The sequence below is a fragment of the Leptonychotes weddellii genome, chromosome 6 (assembly GCF_054177405.1).
Source record: "Leptonychotes weddellii isolate Sample4059 chromosome 6, ASM5417740v2, whole genome shotgun sequence".
Lineage (NCBI taxonomy): Eukaryota > Metazoa > Chordata > Mammalia > Carnivora > Phocidae > Leptonychotes > Leptonychotes weddellii.
Window position 1 is genome coordinate 81,064,854 of NC_138374.1, and position 18,954 is coordinate 81,083,807.

The 18,954-nt window shown below is 46.4% G+C and overlaps 1 protein-coding gene across 2 annotated transcripts in view; it reads right to left on the reverse strand.

Annotated features, from left to right (window-relative positions):
- KIF26B (kinesin family member 26B) overlaps positions 1 to 18,954 on the reverse strand; it is a 412,513-nt gene that overhangs the window by 125,280 nt on the left and 268,279 nt on the right. For both annotated transcript variants that reach the window (XM_081824476.1, XM_081824475.1), the window contains one exon: positions 5,703 to 5,886. In XM_081824476.1, coding sequence (XP_081680602.1) covers positions 5,703 to 5,886 — 184 coding nt within the window. The remainder of the gene's footprint in view (positions 1 to 5,702; positions 5,887 to 18,954) is intronic.

Here is an 18,954-nt window from a genome sequence, read left to right on the forward strand (position 1 = left end):
GAGTGGAGCCTGAAGACGGGACTGACGGGCTGCAATCTCATGACGAAACCTGAACAGATGCGCAAAGAAAGTGGTTCCTGAGATGGAATGTACTCCTGGTGAAGATGCCATGAAGATGGTTGAAATGACAATGAAGGATTTAGAATATTCCAGAAACTGAGTTGATAAATCTGCAGCAGGGTTTGAGAGGACTGACTAATTCTGGAAGAATTTTTCCTATGGGTCCAATGCTATCAAATAGCATCACATGCTACAGAGAAATCCCCCATGAAAGGAAGCGTCAATCGATGAGGTGAACTTCATTGTGGTCTTATTTTAAGAAACTGCCACGGCCACCCCAACCTTCAGCGCCCACCACCCTGACCAGTCAGCAGCCACCACCATGGAGACAGACCCTCCAGCAGCAAAAAGGTAACGACTTGCTGAAAACTCAGATGGGTAACATTTTTAAGCAATAAAGTAGTTTTAATTAAGTTATGTGCATTCTTTTTTTAGACATAATGCTACTGCACACCTAATAGACCACAGTATCATATAAACATAACTTTTATATGTGCTGGGAAACAAAAAAAATCATTTGGCCAACTTTATTGTGATCTTTGCTTTTACTGTAATGGTCTGGAACCGAACGTGCGATATCTCTGAGGTGTGCCTGTAATCGAATGGCTTTGACCGTAAAAAGGCTTATAAATCTGTAAAGGAAAAATAGTCTCCACTAACAAGCTCACATGGTTCTTTTATTTTTTTCCTATGCTATGAACTTCCACATCAAACAAGAGACAGTTTAGAATGAAGCTAAATCTAGACAATGTAGGACCTAGTGGTAACACTGGCCAAGTTGTGTGTGTGTGTGTGTGTGTGTATGTGTGTGACAGAGAGAGAGATTATTTAGAACACATACCTTTTAACAGGTCAAAATATGCTGCTACTGGGCTTGAAAAATAGTGTTGAATACAATACAGATGGCTTAAAATTAAGGGCTGAAAAGAACGAAGAGCCACAGCCTTTACTGCACAGGAGACGTAATCCAGCCAGGCAAGCAAGTCTATTTCTAAATCGAAACTCTGAAGACTCCACCAAGTCACCTGCCTCCAGGCTGCATGGCCCAAAGAAGAGAGATTTTGGGGAAGCATCTGAGAAACGCACAGATGGGTGTGGGCGGATGGTGAGGGGGAGCCACCACATGGACACCACGCGGGGATGCCTTAGCGGGGATCCCCAGGAGCAGGAAACAGCATGGAGGATACAGGAGCAGTGGCTGAGGCTGCATGCCAGGCAAACATCTTTCCAGGAGCCTCGAGTTCATAGAAATCAGGACCCCCCCCCCACCTTCCTTTACAGGGATGTGCACAGAGCAGCCAACCAGCTCCGCTGTCCTGTGCCCTGCTGGGACGCAGGACTTCTATAGATATTCGCTGAGTGAATCAAGTATGACAAGCCCTTCCCAACCTGTCCCAGCTTAACTTTCCATCATGCCTCTTCATGATCGCTCCATCCAATTTTCTGTGATCTTTCTATATTCTGTAGAGTCTGTTCTCTTGCTGCTAGCACTCACCTGTAAGAGTTTTCTTATATTCCCAAAACACAAACTGGGGGAAAATGGGCTGAGCGCTTCTCATTCCGTGCTTTGGAGGCATTCCCGGAGGTTCTAAAGGAAAAAGAAGGCTCCTTTCCGCCTTCATGCTTCATGGATTTCCCTTCAGATATTCTTCTGGGAAGAGGAGAACTAGCCAACGTACTGGTGGACATGACTATCACCATTACCAGTCTCGCCTTCAAGAGCGCTGCACATGGGAGGCATGGCGGCAGAACCACACACTCAGTGAGCTAAACAGATAACATGATTTGCTCTAGAAGCTTGTAATCCAAGACACAGAGCTCTGACATTAAGCTGTGACAACTAACAAATGAACCTTAAACATGGATGTTAATTAATTGTGCAAACAAATTTCACGAAGAGCATTTACTGACTAGGAGAAGGAGCCATTTTCAGACAGATTAGAGGTATAATTTACATATAAGCTAAATCAATGAAATATAAATGGGGACTAAGCTGCTTTCATCCACTAATCATTTTTATCTATTCATTAAGAATGTCTCTACAAGACCATTTAGTATAGCTTTGTTTATATTACTTGGAAGTAATTCCAACTCTTCCTTAAATCAGATTGTCCTTCATTTTGGTCCAGATTGGTGAGTTGTTTTTTTTTTTTTTTAGAGAGAGAGCATGTGCATGCACACGTGTTCATGTGCACATGTGCGTGAGCAGGGAGGGAAGGGCAGAGGGAGAGAGAGACTCTCAAGCAGGTTCCATGCCCAGCATGGAGCCCATCGCGGGGCTCCATCTCACGGCCCTGAAATCATGACCTGAGCCGAAATCAAGAGTCAGATGCTTAACTGACTGAGCCATCCGGGTGCCCCAAACTGGTGAGATTTCTAAGACTGACTGGAATAATGCACAAGGCTATAAGTGCCGTAAGGACTGGCATTCTGCCTTGTGTGTCCATGACTGCAAACCTAGTGCCTAGCACCATGCCTGACACACAACAGATGCCCAACGAATATTTGCAGTGTGCCCAGGAGAGTGCCAGGTGCTGACAAAGTCAGGGTGTTTCCTGTGTTTGCTGAACTGCAGCTCCAAGTACATTGAAGTCACTGCAAATCCTTCAGTCACCTTGGCGTCTGGAAGAGCTCTTGCCTCAAGTGGTGCTCAGTGGCTGCAGGGACCCTGGGTGGAGGGTCTGGGGAGCAGCTGACACCAGCAGGGAGCGCCATGGAGCTCCTGTGATCTCACTGTGGGTCTGCTCTTGGCTGCTCCACCTGCCCTTTCTCGCCCAGCCTCCACTGGATGAAGACAACTGGAGCCCAAGGTTATTTTGTGACGCCCGCGGCCCCCTCACATTCTTGACTCCACCCTCAAATTTTAAAGGTCATGTATATCTAGTGGCAGCCCAGCAAGACCTAGAAAACAAAATGGCTTAATGCTCCTGACTCAGGAGGCACTGGGAGATCTCTTACCCTCTGGGGGCCTCAGTTACCTTGTTCGCTAAATGAGAGGCTTTCTCTAGATAAACCCATCCGCCTCTTCCATGCCCAGGTCTTCCGAGGAAGTCCTGGGGTGGCTGAGGCACAAGAGGTCAGGGTTGAGCTGGGTTTGCACCCAACCCCCACCTCAGGTGTAAATAATTAAGTTGCTTCTGGCGATTCCATGAAGCTTCCCTACTTCCCACCTATAGATTTATATATAGGACCAGTTATGTTCCATATTAAACTCCACTGTATTTCTTAGAGATGTTAATACGCAAGTTCTGCAACAGAGCTACATTGATGGGAATGAATCCTTCCATATGGGTAAGGACTGCAGCTCCTTACGGTGAGGCAGCAGGGGGTGCGAGAGTGGGGATGTGGGAGACGAGCGCCCCTACGGTAGGTCCAGGCCCCCCAGCACTGTGCGGAGGAGGCGGCAGGATGCGCTCTCCTCTCAAGCTCTCGTTTCAGCCATACACCCGGTTTCAAGGAGTATATGATTACTACTCCCTTCCCAAGTCCCTCCCTCCCACGGCCACTTCCTCCCACCACGGCCCCCCACCATGCTCGGCAGACAGCTGCCACCTCCGTCACCTTCTGGAACGCCCAATCTGATGGGCCCATCCATGACATACTTCCTCAGACACACTCAGTACCTCCTGCCCTTCCTGGCCAGTTAATGGCCCCCATCACCCCTTTCTCTCCCACTCAAAGAAGCATATGGGATTGCAAATGCATGAGACAGAGGATATCTTCCATTAAGAAAATAAGTGTGTTTGCATGCTTTTGTTTACTAACAATTATAACCTTAATTGTGGTTATACCTGGTCTTACTCCTGCTTATCTTATTTATAATCCTACTTATGTGTGTAAAATAATATCTAGTCTGCTTATATCTGACCAGTGCCCTCCAAACTATTTTGATGCAAGTGCTGGGTCATCCTCTTGGCTGGTGACACTCTTTCTGTTCGTTCAGTCCCTTGGTGACCTGGTCCCGTTGTCTCAGAATTGCAGGGAGGGGGGTTAGGGATGGGGCAGGAGAGGACAGGAGGCCCGTGGCTTGGGGTCCAGGCCTACCTGAAGATGGAGCTACCCTGACCCTTATAGGAACCACAGAGAGGACCACTGTTAAAGATGCAGGGAGGCAGTTTCTTATGTGGTTCACTCTGAGGTATCCTGGATAGGGCTATGTTGGGGTATATGAGTAGGCCAGGTTGGCTAATAATCTCGTGTCCTCAAAGTAATAACATTTAATATTTGTTCACATTTGTTCAGAGGAGAAGTTGGATGTGGGCTCAGAAAGTGAGAAAAGGAGCCTACAATGCTAACTCCATATCGTCCAGGACAGTTCAGCTCTGGTATTAAAGTTCTAAACTCCTTAGCAAAACAAAAGCCCACATACACTTAAAAAATGGCTCAGATGATAAATTTTATGTTACATGTATCTTAGCACGATTAAAAAGAAAGGAGATTTTAACACCCTGCAGTTACTTGTGCCCACTCTCCCCAGAAGGTAGCATGTTAACCACCCATAATTACCCCAGTGAGGGTGTCCCTGCTCTCCCTCAGCGGCTCCCCCGTGAGTACTTCCCTAGGCAGGGATCCTGATCCGTAGGGTTTTCACCATCTCCGTCCTGGCTGGTGAGGCCAGGGCAGCCCTGCAGCCTTCTTGCCTACTTTGCTTCAGGGCTGGAAAAACCATCAGCACACAACTGCCTACCCTGCCCCATGCCATGGAACATTCCGGAACTGGATGCTCTCCACTGGAGTAAGCATTGATCTATTCAACATAATCTTAAAGTTTAAATGCCGTTGGGAAGAGTAACAGAGCATGTTAATACTTTCCCAATGGGCTGGTGAAATTGAGGTGTGGGGGAGAGCTTGGGAGGAGGCAGAGAAACTGGGAGGAGAAGAAGGGGCAGAGGGTCCCAAACTCCAGAAGGACTCCAAGTTATGGGAAGACCATGAACCTGAACAGCAGAGTCTGGGGGTCAAGGGGAAAGGGGAATGGTGACAGTAAGAGCTGGATCCTCATAGCATAGCAGCCGCCCCGTTCAGCCAGACCTGCAACTTTCCAGAAAGAAGCCGGGGCGGACCATGTGAAGTCGGCGAGGTTCTGTGCCCCGTCCTACTTCCGACGGAAAGGAAAGAAAGGCAACAACCACCTTCCTGGAGCTCAATGTTCTTATAAGCCCCAGCGTGTTTCCTAACTGGAGGGCAAGACTTTAAAGTCCGGTGACTTTACCCGGACGCCCATGTCAGCACAGAGAGTTTGGGGGTGACGCCTGAGAACAAAGTTACCCCGAACCCAGCTGAGCTGCATCTCCTGATAACCTTGGCCTGTTGGCGGGCCTCTTTCTGGGGAGGTGTGCCTTCCCTGGGCCCCTGCCTCTGCCCACTGCCTTTTGTGTCTCTGTGTCTTGTCTTCAGATGGTTACAGTCCTGTCCCACACCGCACAGCTGGTTCTTCCTGCCCAAACCCAATCAGATCTCCAGTAATTTGAATGTCTTCATTTGCAACGCAATGCATGTAACTAAAGAAAAGTTTACGGTCCTTCCAAGTGAATTTAAGCTTGTCTCCTGTTCTCCCCATCACCCTCTCGTTTTAACAGCCAAACTGGGCTCCTCGTGCCCTTCTTACCCCTTGTGCACAGCCCCGCCGGCCGAGCTCCTACCTTGCCCAGGCCTGGCGTGTCCTTCACCTTGCTGACGGCCCGCAGCAGACAGGGTGGGGCCGGTGGAGGGCAGGTCTGCAGAATACCGCTGAAGCTGGTGGCAAAGAGAGGGGGCTCGGCCACACACGAGGTGGAAGGTCGGTGCTTCTTCTTTTTAGAAGACAGATTTAACTTCTGGGCAGCTCTGGAAGGAAAAAAATGCAGAAGAGGGACAATGAGGGGCAAGTATGGTCCAATGTCCAATCAGATATGCCAGGCTCACTTTATTTAGCCACTTTCCCTTAAAGAACCCCCGGTTCTTCCTGAAGTTAGATAGTTCCCTGTTCATCCTCCGGGGGCTCAGAAGCGGCCCCTTACTACAGCGCAGTAAACCTAGTGAGCCACCCAATCACTTATACAGAAGGGGGAAAAAAACAAACACATACAATTGCACGGTTCTACAATCACAGTTTCTAAAGACTTGTTTGCGATCCACACTCAGCCTAAGCATGAATACAGCTGGTCGTCTTTGGGCAAAAACAGCATCTATGAGGTTAATCATCCCACAACTTCTCTGGTATGAACTCAAGTGTGAGAGGCCTTATGAGTTATTTAGAAATTCAAACACCTTGTAAAATCCCAACCAGCCTGATGAAGAACCGTGTGGCGACCAGTCAAGCACACTCCGTGTGTGGCTGAGGAAGAAAAACACACAGGCCAGGACCACGGGGAAAAATAAATCAACCTGGTTTTGGAAATGTAACACCAAATCAGAAGAGTCCAGCCATGGTGTACGGTGCTGAGACTATGGGCTGCTCGTGTGGAAAACAGGCTTTGTGCAGGGTGGTCTTTCAATACAAAGCCCAATTCATGGGGGCGCCTGGGTGGCTCAGTCCGTGAAGTGTCTGCCTTCGGCTCAGGTCATGATCTCAGGGTCCTGGGACAGAGCCCTGCATCGCGTCAGACTCCCTGCTCCCCCTGAGCAGGGAGCCTGTTTCTCCCTCTCCCTCTGTCCCTCCCCCCTGCTTGTGCTCTCTCTCTCTCAAATAAATAAAATCTTTAAAAAAAAATGCAATACACAGGCAAGCACCAGGGGTGAGGGTCAGAGCCAGCAAAGGTGGTACAGAGAAGGCAGATGGGGAAAGGCGGGAAGGAGGTTGCCGGCATCATTAATAGTGTTGGGGGTTCACATATCATCTCCCACCACACAAATGTTCTGCAACAGTTACACCATATTATAGCGAGTGGTGGTGGGGGTGGGTGGGGAGAAATCAAAGCAAGTGGCCATGAGGCCAAGTTATTGCAGAGACACTGATATACTCACTTCTGGATTAATTCCAGAGATAGCGGGCTGCTGGCTTCTTCCTTTTTCTTTAGTCTACCATCCACGCCCACCCATGCCCCACTCACAGACCCTGAAGAGGAGGAGAGTGAGGGTCCTGGAAGTTAAAGCATATGTAGGGCCCTCCCAAGGACATCACCCCAGGATTCCCTCCTCTCTCTCCTACAATGCCAGATTTTCACTCTGGAAAATCCCGGATCATTCCCAACAGCATACAAGCCTGCTGTAGTTTCTCCCACCTTAAAGGAAAAATACAAAACCTCTTTTTGGTTCTTTTTCCGCAGCCAGCTCCCGTTCTCTTTCTTTGTTCATCTTTGCACAAAACTCAGGGCAAGAGTTGTCTATCCTTGTTTTCTCTGGTTCCTCTCCTTCCCCTGCCTCTGAGCTCATTCCAGTGGGGGATCCGACCCCCAGCTGCTCTTGTCCCGGCTGGGACAACCTGCACAGTAGCTCAGTGGCGTGGTTCTCAGCCCCATCTCTCCTGACCCATCAGAGCACCGATTATATCCTTCGCTTTCTTGTATCTTCTTCCTGAGGCTTCTAGGACATTCCTGGCCATGCTTTTCTGGTTTTCTTGGCTGGTTTCTTCCCCTCACCTCAGCGGCAGGATGCCTCAGGGCTCAGTCCTCGGTCCTTTTCATGTCTACCCTCAGTCTCTGGCTATTATCTCCCAAGAGCACCATTTAAATAACATCGCAATGCCAGTGACCCCTAAATTTTTATTTCCAGCTTAGACCTCTCTCTGGATCTCTGTATTTATTTATCCAACTACCCCCTCAACAATTCCATTTGGATCTCTAATTGGTGTCTCGGACTTAGACACTAAATTCTTGATCTTTTCCTGAAAAGCTGTGGGCCCTTGGCCTTCCCTCATCCAGAAAATGACAGTTCCATCCGTGGAACAGCCCCGACATGTCTGACTCCTCTTTCTCTCACACCAGGCAGCCAATCCATCAGGAAACCATATGGGCTGAACTCCAGAATGCGTCCATGATCCATCGCCTGTCACCGCCTTGACTGCCACTCTGTCCGTCTGAGCCACTAACCCCTCTTGCCTGGGTTCCTCGAAGAGTCTCCTGACTCGTCTCCCTTCCTCTGTCGCCCCCCAGCCCACACCCCCACCGCCCAGGCTGTTTTCCACATCGTTGTCAGAGTGGGTCTTTTAAAACATAACTGCTCATAAAACACAACTCCCCCATTCTGCTCCTCCTCTCATAGTAAAAGCCAAAGTAATTACAGTGACCTATAAGGCCTCCCATATATCCTCCCTCCTATCTCAGACCACCTTTCCTACTATTCTCGTCTTCAATTACTCTGATCCAGCCATACTAGCCTCCAAACACTCCTGGTACACTCCTGCTGCAGGGCCTTTGCACAGGCCCCTGCTTTAGCCTGGAACACTCTGCCCCAAACCGAGCAAGGCACATGGCTCATTCCCTTACCTCCTTCAAAGCTTTCTTCAAATGCTACCACAGGAACTCCACACCATGGCAGACTGTACTTTCCAAAGATGGCTGCACCCATACGTATCCCATCCCACATGCTCTTCCTAGGACATGACATTGACAGGCATGGTCTATTTTCCTTTTCTTTGAACCCCACTGGAACTTCCAAATTGCCTTGATGAACAAAATGTGGTGGGAATGATGTTGAATGACCTCCAAGTTTGGGTCATAACAGACAATATGGCTTCTACCAACTTTCTCACCCTTAGAACCCGGCCTCCGTGTTGTGAGGAAGCCCAGGTCACATGGAAAAGGCCATGCAGAGAAGAACTGAGGACTCCAGTCGATAGCCAGCATCAACTACCAGACATCTGAGTAAATGAGCCTTTACATGATTGCGGGGGCCATATTTCAAGTCTTTTGGCTGAGGCCCAAGGCACTGTGAGCATAGATAAGCCATCCCTACTATGTCTTGTCCCAAATTTCTGAACTCCAGAGACCATGAAAGATAGTAAGTGATCGTTATTGACTTAAGCCACTAAGTTTCAGGATAACTGGTTACACATCCGTAGTAAATGAACCAGCAGCACCCGCCCCCCATCTCCTCATTTCCCTTACTCTGCCTGCCTTACCCACCCACCCCCTGCATGACACTTCCTGTCTTCTAACGCAGCAGGTGATTTATTTAGTTATCATGTGTTTTTTTTTTTTAAGATTTTATTTATTTGAGAGAGAGAGCACATGAGAGGGGGGAGGGTTGGAGGGAGAAGCAGACTCCCCGCAGAGCAGGGAGCCCAATGTGGGACTCGATCCAGGGACTCCAGGATCATGACCTGAGCTGAAGGCAGTCACTTAACCAACTGAGCCACCAGGCGCCCCATGTGTGTTGTTTATTGTCTGTTTCCTCTCTAGAATGTAAATCCCAGCGGGGTCAAAGGAGCATATGTATATGTTGAATGAATGAATGAAGATTGAAGGATCTGGGGATACTTAGCCTAGAGAATATAAACCAGGAGAAAAGGGAAGGAAAAGTCTTCTAAAAAACTGTCTTCAAAAAAAAAAAAAAAAAAAAAAAGAACAGGGGTGCCTCGGTTGCTCAGTTGATTAAGCGTCCGAATCTTGATTTCAGCTCAGGTCATGCTCTCTGGGTTATGAGATCGAGTCCCGCATTAGGCTCCATGCTCAGCACAGAGTCTGCTTGTCCCTCTGCCCCTCTCCCTGCTCGAGCGCAGGCGTTCTCTCTCTCTCTTTCATAAATAAATAAATAGATAACTAGATAAATAAAATCTTTTTAAAAAATGAGTAAATGATATGTAGCAGGAAGTATTTTTCAAGCAAGAATGCCAGATAATTTCACAGTCTATCTTATTTAATCTCAGAAAACCTGCTGAGGAAGACAACACTACTCCCAATTTCACAAAGAAACAGGACTTCAAAGAGTTAAATCCAGAGTCCTTTTAGCATCTGACCTGAATCTGGACATCAAACTTCGTCAGCTACTGGGCAGATAATGGGCAAATTACTTCAATCCCGATTGTTTATAATGTATACGAAGGATCTACATAGCACCTGGCATGTTGTTGGCACTCGATAATACGATCATCATCACTGTCATCAGTATGATTATCAGCCTCAGGTTCTGTGTAGTAAGATCCAGCAAAAATAGTACCTACCTTTGTAGACTTTTTAGGAAAATGAAATAAGACTGTACGTTAGAGATTCAATACAAAGGAAGTTCTTAATAGATGGCACTTTGTAGGATTATAGGTAGTGAAGCTGAGATTGAATGTAGGTCTACCTGCCCCATATTGTACAACACTGTCTCTAAATAGGTAGCAAAACAGGTAGGCGAGACATAAAGACACATTTGGGTTTATAAGGTTTATCTTTCTAGAAACCAGAGTAACCCATTAGTCAAGGGTCTGCTTCAAGAAATAGTGAGCTTTCTGTCATCAGAAGTGCCTAAGTAGGAGCCAGAAAATAACTTCCAGGGAATATCAGGGGGAAAGATGCATCAGATGTCTTCCAAAATCTCTTCCAAGGCAGAGTTTCTGAAGTGATTCCTAGAATCACTAAATTCCATTTAGGGAAGCCTCTGTTGGCTTCAATGCAGAGAAATAGTAATGGAGGGAATTATTTTGAGAATACAGTTAAAAATTACTTTCTTTTTAAAACATGTATATGAAATAAATGTACTAAAGAGAATTCCAGAATTTGAAAAATTAATAAGAACCACTTTATAGCCTTATGTTCTATGAGAACATTTTACTTTAATTTCGACATCATTAGAGCCAGCTGTTTGATCTAATCTGTCTTATATGTTCCAATATCTTGGAAGTCAGCAGCTTCTGCTTTTATTATATAATACTTCAATGACAGGCAGAGAGGGGAAGGTTAGGGTCCAGAAATCACTCATGGATAATTGTATTATTCAGTGACATAAAGGAGCGGGAGTCATGAAAGAATTGAAAAGGTAAAGACATTTTGGCCAGACGTGTATTTTGTGTAATTAATGCCTTCTAATAAGTTTTTTCTTCACAGGACGAAAAATGAATGAGTGGGTCATCTTAGAAGATTTCAAACAATAAAAAAACCCTAAAACACTACTATAAGCTATATTTAGCTTGTCTCATTCTTACCATGGAGAGTATCACATATTACCTTCAAGCTATTCATCCCAGCACACATCCTTAAATATCCATAAGCTTCATTTACTTCTCTGTGCCTTGTTTCAAGAAAAAAAGATAGTCTCTCTAACAGGATGAAATTCATATTTACTGAATAAGGAAAGTGGTATCACGCTAAGCCTTATGAGGCTGGGAACTTGGCAAGAATTTAAACTGGTGAGCTCCGTTTTTCCCTCTGGGGACATCTCGCCCAGGAGACAACTATCCTAACACATTGTGGGATGTTATCTGAATTCAGAAATCAGTTTAGAATTGAGATGACCTTCACACGGGACAGTTACTTATTCTCATTGGCCAGATCTACCCAGATCTAAAAAAAAAAGGAGACAAATAACTACCTGGTAACTGTAACTACCTGGTAACTGCCTGATCGTATTATCGAGTGCCAACAACATGCCAGGTGCTATGTAGATCCTTCGTATACATTATAAACAATCGGGATAATTGGGTTATGTAATTGGGTTAGTTGGGGGGAAATCTTAGGTCTCAGTTATATAGATCAGAGGGGGATTTTATGAGGATTTTTTTTTTTTTTGCATTTGTGTGACAGACTATTTGACCTTGAATTTTCAGAATTGTGGGTGCTTAAAATGGAAAGCCCTTTGTGATAAGTGTATCTCATGAGAGTTAAATTGGGGTCTGCCACCCTTAGTGTCTAGAGATTACTAAAATATTGACTTAACAATCTCTTAAGAATTACTAGCTTCAGGAGGAATAGAACTTTCCTTAGGGAACAGGCAGGAGTATCAGGCAGTGTAGTCATTTTTTTAAGGATTCACTATTTTTTAAAAAAATTTGACATACCGTGTGTTGCTAACCACATTCGGAGAGCATTTCCTCTTCTTCTTTTTTTTTTTAAAGTAGGCTCTATTCCCAGTTTGGAGCCCAACGCCGGGCTCGAACTCACAACCCTGAGATCAAGACCTGAGTAGAGATCAAGAGTCAGACACTTAACCGACGGAGCCACCTACGTGCCCCAAGAAAGCATTTCTTCTTATCTGTGGGATGCTCAGATAGGTGGGTAAATGGTCTATACAAATTAAAAGGTCATTCAAGCTCAACTACATTGGGCCCAGGCAATTGGCTGGTTGAGGCATCAGCTGAAGAGCTCCTCCAGATGAGGGCAGGACAGAGGCCCTCCACACTGCCACATCTCCTGACCCAGGAGGGGACGACGGTGATAGGGTGTCCACTGTCAGCATGTAAAAGACAACCCTAACTTCTACCTGACGTGACAGTGGCCGGGGCTGCCATGGGCTGCGACGGCTTCTGCGCCATTATAAAATATTTCAATGCTCGGAGGATTAAGACTGCCTGATAATGAGCAATGACATGACAGATCACAGCAGCTCCTCGGAAACCCACAGGGTCAATGACGCAGGGGTTGAAGAAAATAAAAAGCCGATTAGAAATAGAGAGGCTAGGTGACAAGAACCAGTGGTCCGAGGCAAAGCTTCTGGAAACAGGCAGGATGTCCACGTGCATGTAACAAAAAAAAACAAAAACAACAGCAACAAAACAACAGTTACGCATCATTTTGAAATCACCCCGATTGGAAAGCGTTCAGGCACCGCCACGAAGCCTACTACTCAGTTTGGAGACTTTCCAGTAGGGAAGAAGAGCAACCTCCTCCACCCTTCCAGGCTGTAACTGGCTGTCACTGAGGTCATTTCCATGTCTCCGGAGGCTGAAAAGCATACGGGTCTTGGGGTTTTTCTGATTTTTATGTAAATGATCCATTTCATTAGTGCAGGAAGATAATTCATGACATGAGTCAAATAAAATGTTTACCATCAGGAGCAAAACATGGCTGACCGTTAACCTCACACCACATTGCGCAAAACAGCGCAGCCAGGTGAGATTAGAGTTCGAAAATGAATTGACGTCTAGCGCTTAATGCACAACACTCACCCACAGTGATCATTTCTATGAATTCACCTGTATTCTTCTCTTAAAAATCTGCCCATTCGTCAAGGGCTTGTGTAAGTTGCCGTCATCAACTCCTTCAGTCTTCGGGGGTCCTCATCCATCGCCTTGAAGTCTTACAGCGGTTGGTCTTGAGAGAATCTATCTTATGTTCCAACCCTTAATGAGATGCTGCTCTGCGTTGGGGGCTTGTGCTTGTCTCTCTGTGTTTCTAGTGCTGCCTCCCACACCGCGGTATTAGCTCCCCAAAGGCTAATGCCTCACACGTCCTTTCTTCTGCACCTGCCACCCGCCCCAGAGCTTAGTGCCTTGTTGAGGGGACAGTGTGTGCACTGCTCGGTGCAGCCGAATCCATCCAGCCTTGGGGATGACAACACATGGAAAGTCCTACACTTAAGTAGCCTGGAGTTCTAGATAATGCTCATACCTTGGAGGGTCTTACTCTTTCTAAAGCATTTTCCGCCCATGGTCACACTCATCCCCACTCAGCAATGTGGGGTAAGAAGCTGAGCAGGGAGTGTGGGACTCATGATTCTCAGACTTGAGATCAAGATTCAAGCTTTCGCTTGTCTGGGGCCCAGGTTTGTCCACGGCATCACGTTATTATGCAACTTGATAAATGAAAGCAGTTATTTTATTTTATTTGGGCAAAATAAAACCAAATCATAATCATTTGCTTAATAATGAAGACCTCCCCCCAAAAAAGCAGTTATATATTTTTGTGTGGAACTCAAATCAAGTCATATATAAGCATTTACCAATTACTGATCTGGTTGCTTAGCAACGTACCTTCATAGCACAGGGGGAAAATGTCTCCGCTGAGTGAGTCAGGTCATACCCAGCATTAGGACGTGAATGGCAAATTATATGAAAATGGCTTCTCTGTCCCTCCAGTCCCAACCCGGAGTGAGCCCTTGCATGACAATAACAGCAGACATTAGTATGTACCATCCTCCGCTACCTCGAGCCTCTCCCTCTATAGACACCAATGGAATGCTGGAAGCTGCTTGGAATGCATCTGAATGCTCCGGACACTCAATCAGTCCATCAGTATTTACTGGATGGCAGCTCTGCACAAAACAACTATGCAGTCAGTGGGCTATGGATATCGCGGAAGTCATCTGTGAGTCACCCAGCAGCCGCTCTGTGTTCAAGAGTCCACTGCTAAAATGCACAGATGAGAAGAATCACATCACCCAGCACAACTGATAACTTTATTCTGGCTCCATGGCAGCAGAGATAAAGAGAAGCATGAAGGAGCCTGCAGACACGTGGCGGGTGACCCGCTACCCAGTTAAAGAGCTTCACCACCAGGGTAGAGCTAGAAGCTTCTCCCGAACTGTGTTATCTGAGCGGCACACCATTCACCCATACCCGGGGGCACAAACTGGGTAAAAAGCAGTATTTGAAAACCATGCTATTGGTAGATGTTGCTAATCCATGTGTGTCTGGATGTTTTTCATGGTCAGAGGGAGAATATTATGGATAAATGAAAAAATATGGCTCACATCAAAAATAATGGGAGCAAAAAGAGCCCATTCATAAACTATGGTTTTTACAAAAGCTATTCAAAGTAAAACCTTCTCCTTTGTGTAAAGCTGGGGACCTATGAGAGTGTTTGCTGAGCCAAGGTCCTTGTGTGAAAATAGAAATGCTTTCATAGGCCCAAATAAAGCAGAAGATGTTTGATTTAAAAAAAAAAAAAATGCAGCCGCTGCTCACAACCCACCATTCACTAAGCTCTGCTCACTTCCGGCTGCCTGGAAGCCGGACACCAGACATTGTAGCTGATCTTCTCGGCTTCCTTGGATATTCTGTGCAAGGGGATCGCTGATGGAGTGGGGAGCCATCTGCAGGAGGCGGGGTCCCCGGGCCGAAGAGAAGGCTGGGCACCTCTGCTCCAGCGAACTGGTCCAGAACTTGACGAGTTGGTGCCACCTTCTATCGGCAGCCTGGGGACATGTGGACTTCCTTATTCCCTGTCCTATCTCTGCATGTCCTGCAAACCTCATGTCAGACCCCGGTACTGCCAAGATGACAAACACCAGGGCAGGACCTGGAGGGAAATGCTCACTAGAGCCCGGGAAGTTCTGTTTCTGAGACGGAGTGACCTTGGGAAGATGCGTCTTGCTTCAAGCTTCTGCAATCTGTCATATCTCAAGCGAGTGCACCCTCATTCTTTCAAGAACATTGGAAGATGGAATAACCCCAAACTTACCCTCAATGCATGCGTAACAGCAGGGTCTAAAGGAGCACACAGTCAATTTGTCCACTGCCTTCAATGCTGTGTGACATCCCCTGAACTCGACCCCAGAGCTGTTAATTTCCTCATTACCTGCACAGCATTATTGCTCTCCATGCACACCTACAAAGCTACACCTCTTTTACTCCCCGCTCTCCTAGGGGGCAAGGCTCTAACCTGCTGATACGTGATACATGATACTCCCCCGCAAGAACTCTCTCAGGGAGGAGAAAGCCGTAGGGACCCAGCAGTCTGGAGGTGGGCCTCCAGGGCGTTATCCTTGAAGTGCATTGACTACAGATGCTTTGGACAACGCCAGGTAAGGAGCATGCCCAGGGTGGGCACACTGTCCTGTTTCCGTGGGACACGGCCTTGCCTGCTGTGTGACGTGGGGCCAGTGGCCGTGCACCCAGGTTTGATGACCCAGCACTTACGTGTTCCTGTTACGTAGCCTGTGCCAAGCCCTGGGGCTTGGTCTTCCCAGACTCCTAACCCAGCTTCCTGGTCTCCCGCCTCCTGGCTTCTGCTTGCTAGCTGGACTTCTGCTCACAGCCCTTCTGCTCCAGCCTGGGTCCCACCCCCACCCCCCCGCCCCACGAGCTTTCTTCCTCATTTGCATTGGGTCCTTACACACTTGTCCATGTGCTGACTGACCTTCTGGTCATTAGTCCCTTCTGACCAGGTGCTTCCTGTCTGTAGATCTTCATCTCTGGCCTGCTCTGCCCAGCCCAAGCTGGCTTAGTACCCGGGAACCTACAGGGCTTAGTCTCTTCCAGAGCCACACCTTTGCAAACGGGGCCTGATAATACATGAATTAAAGGAACTGTGGGGTCACCTGGGCGGCTCAGTCAGTGGAGCGTCTGTCTTCCACTCGGGTTGATGCGGGAGATGAAGGCAAAGGAAAAATTAAATTTCCTTACTATCCATAGTCCACTGACGAGTCCTTGAAACAGGCAGAGTGGCCTTCCTCTAGGGACTCAGCTGCCTCGATGTTAATACTTTGCTAAGGGCAAAAGGCAATCCTAGCCCAACCCCCCAGGATCCTGTAAGTCTACTTTAACATATAAAAATTCCTTTGGAAACTTCCTTTACCTCTAAACCCCCCAAGATACACGTTGGCAATCACCCCCCAAGCATAAGACCCACCGATATACATCTGAAGGGTCTCATGACTAAGGTTTTATTAGACAGTAATAAATGACCTTTTCCCAACAACACCTAGCCCCCCTCAAGGTCCTGGAAACCTTGCTTCCAAATTCCTTAGAGACTTATGCTCTCCCTAACCCCCTCCCAACTTGAAACTATATAATCAGCCACTCCTCACAACCGCAGGGCAGCGGGTCCTGTTCCCACACCTTTTTGCACCAAAGATGTCTTAAGAATCTTTTCTTGGCTATTGGCTTTGAACCCTAACGTCTTTGCTACATCAGGGTCATGGCCCCTGGGTCCTGGGATCGAGGCCCACTTTGGCCTCCCTGTTCAGTGGGGAGTCTGCTTCTCCCTCTCCCTTTGCCCTTCTCCCCACTCAGGCTCTCTCTCAAATAAATGAATAAAATCTTAAAAAAAAAATAAAAAGTACTGTGAGCACCTAGGACACCAGATCCAAGTAAACGCAAATATAAGTTTAAAAATCCATCCCAAAGCAGATATATATGATCTTAGTTAACCGCCATTACTGGGATCTTTCATAAACATGAATAATTGAGAACCAGCTAGTCTTCCTGAATGAAGTGGATGAAACTGGGTAATTACCATCTAGCTATAGACAGAAAAAGACAATCACAGGCTAATTAAAGCCCATTCCTTGGGGAATGTTAAGGCCTGATTTCTCTGGTGGAAACAATTGTCCAGTGTGTGTGTGTGTGTATGTGTGCTCACGCACTCGTGTGCGTGCACACAGATCTTCTACAGTACAAAGACCAACTAAAGTTAAGATTCTTTCAAGGAATAAGCATATTCCAGATAATTTGATTTTAAGAATCTAATGAATCTAATGTTCTTTTCATTACATCATGCTGCATTGTAAATGCTAACTCCAGTAGTTTCTGATTAAATCATTTATACATATGCTAATGTAATGTTAAAGGAAGAGACTGCATGATTTACCATAAACAAGATAGCCCATTTAAAAGCCAAGGGTGACTACTAATTCCCCGCGAGTTTTCCTTAATATTTATCTTCCTTAGTTGTTTGGCAGAGAATTATCTTGAAAGGCAGAAGAAACTGAACAGCAGTTGTGTTGTTTACTTTTGAGGTCTTTATTTTAAAAGAAATGGGGCTTTATTCGCACTCTTCCCATATTTTGATCATGTGAAATGAGAAACTGACATGAAGCTACTCACTCCAGGAATAATTTGATGCCTGAAGCAACCAAGTGCTATCAGGGTGTGATAGCTAGAAATGGACAGCATCGGTAGAGAAAATAAAGCCTTTAATCCATAACTCTTTGCTCAATACCTGTGGCTCTTTCAGAGCAAAGCTAATTAATTGTCAATGCTGGGTGACACACTCTGTGGTTTGGGGGCTTCTTGGTTAATTAAATTTGAATATAATGGCTTTGTTTGCTAAAGGACGTAATTTTTTTTCTCCTTTAATATCAATATATTTATTTTCGTTCAACAAATTATTTGCTATAGTTGAAATTGGAGGACATCATTAAGTAAGTTATTTCAAAAAATGACAATTCGCATGGGGTCTCTGCAATACAATGGGACGAACTGGACACGGCAGAGGCACAGAAAGTCTGTCCCTGACTCTGCTGCAAGGCTGCACTGACCCAGATCCTGGGACGTCTTTTTGATTGCCGGCACCTCTGCAGCCCCACTAGAGGGAGAGAGGCGGAAACTCACACCCTCTCCTTCCCTACCCACTCTGCTGCTGAGCCACGTGGGTTGGAGTCTGTGCAGACTGCTGACAAGCATGGTAGAGGCACACTGCAATAAAGTGCACTCACCACAAGCATGTCCAAAAGCTCTAATGCAGAGAAAGGAGGCAGCTTTGCTTTCAATACAGAAGCTATCTCCACAGAACAGGCAGCGTAGATGAGAGATTACTCCAGAGCAAAATAACTCATGAAAGGAGAAAGAATCTATAGTAATCATAGCCTATGAGATTGGAGTGAACCTTTTGTGACTTTGAATCAAAGCTGCTAACAATGACCTATAATTTACTTTTTAAAAATATTTATTTATTTATTTACTTACTTACTTGAGAGAGAGCACATGAGTGGGGGGAAAGGCAGGAGGGAGAAGGAGAATGACAAGCAGACTCTGCGCTGAGCATGGAGACCACCCAGGGCTCGATCTCAGTACCTTAAGGTCATGACCTGAGCCAAAACCAAGAGTCTGACGCTTAACTGACTGAGCTACCCAAGCACCCCTATACTTTACTTTTTCTTGCACATACTTGCTTATTTGATTATTTCTGCAGGTGTAGGGCGGTTATGCTACAAAGTAGCATGGGAAAGGAAAGGAGGTAGGTCTGGGATGCACATCTCCATTGATAGGACATGACTTGAGCCCCGAGAAGGGACTGTCTCCCCATCCCTCCCTTCCCACTATAGCACTTACTGTCCCTAATGCTGCTCCTGAGGTTGTTGGGGGCTGTGCACATGCAGGGGTGTGTGTCTATG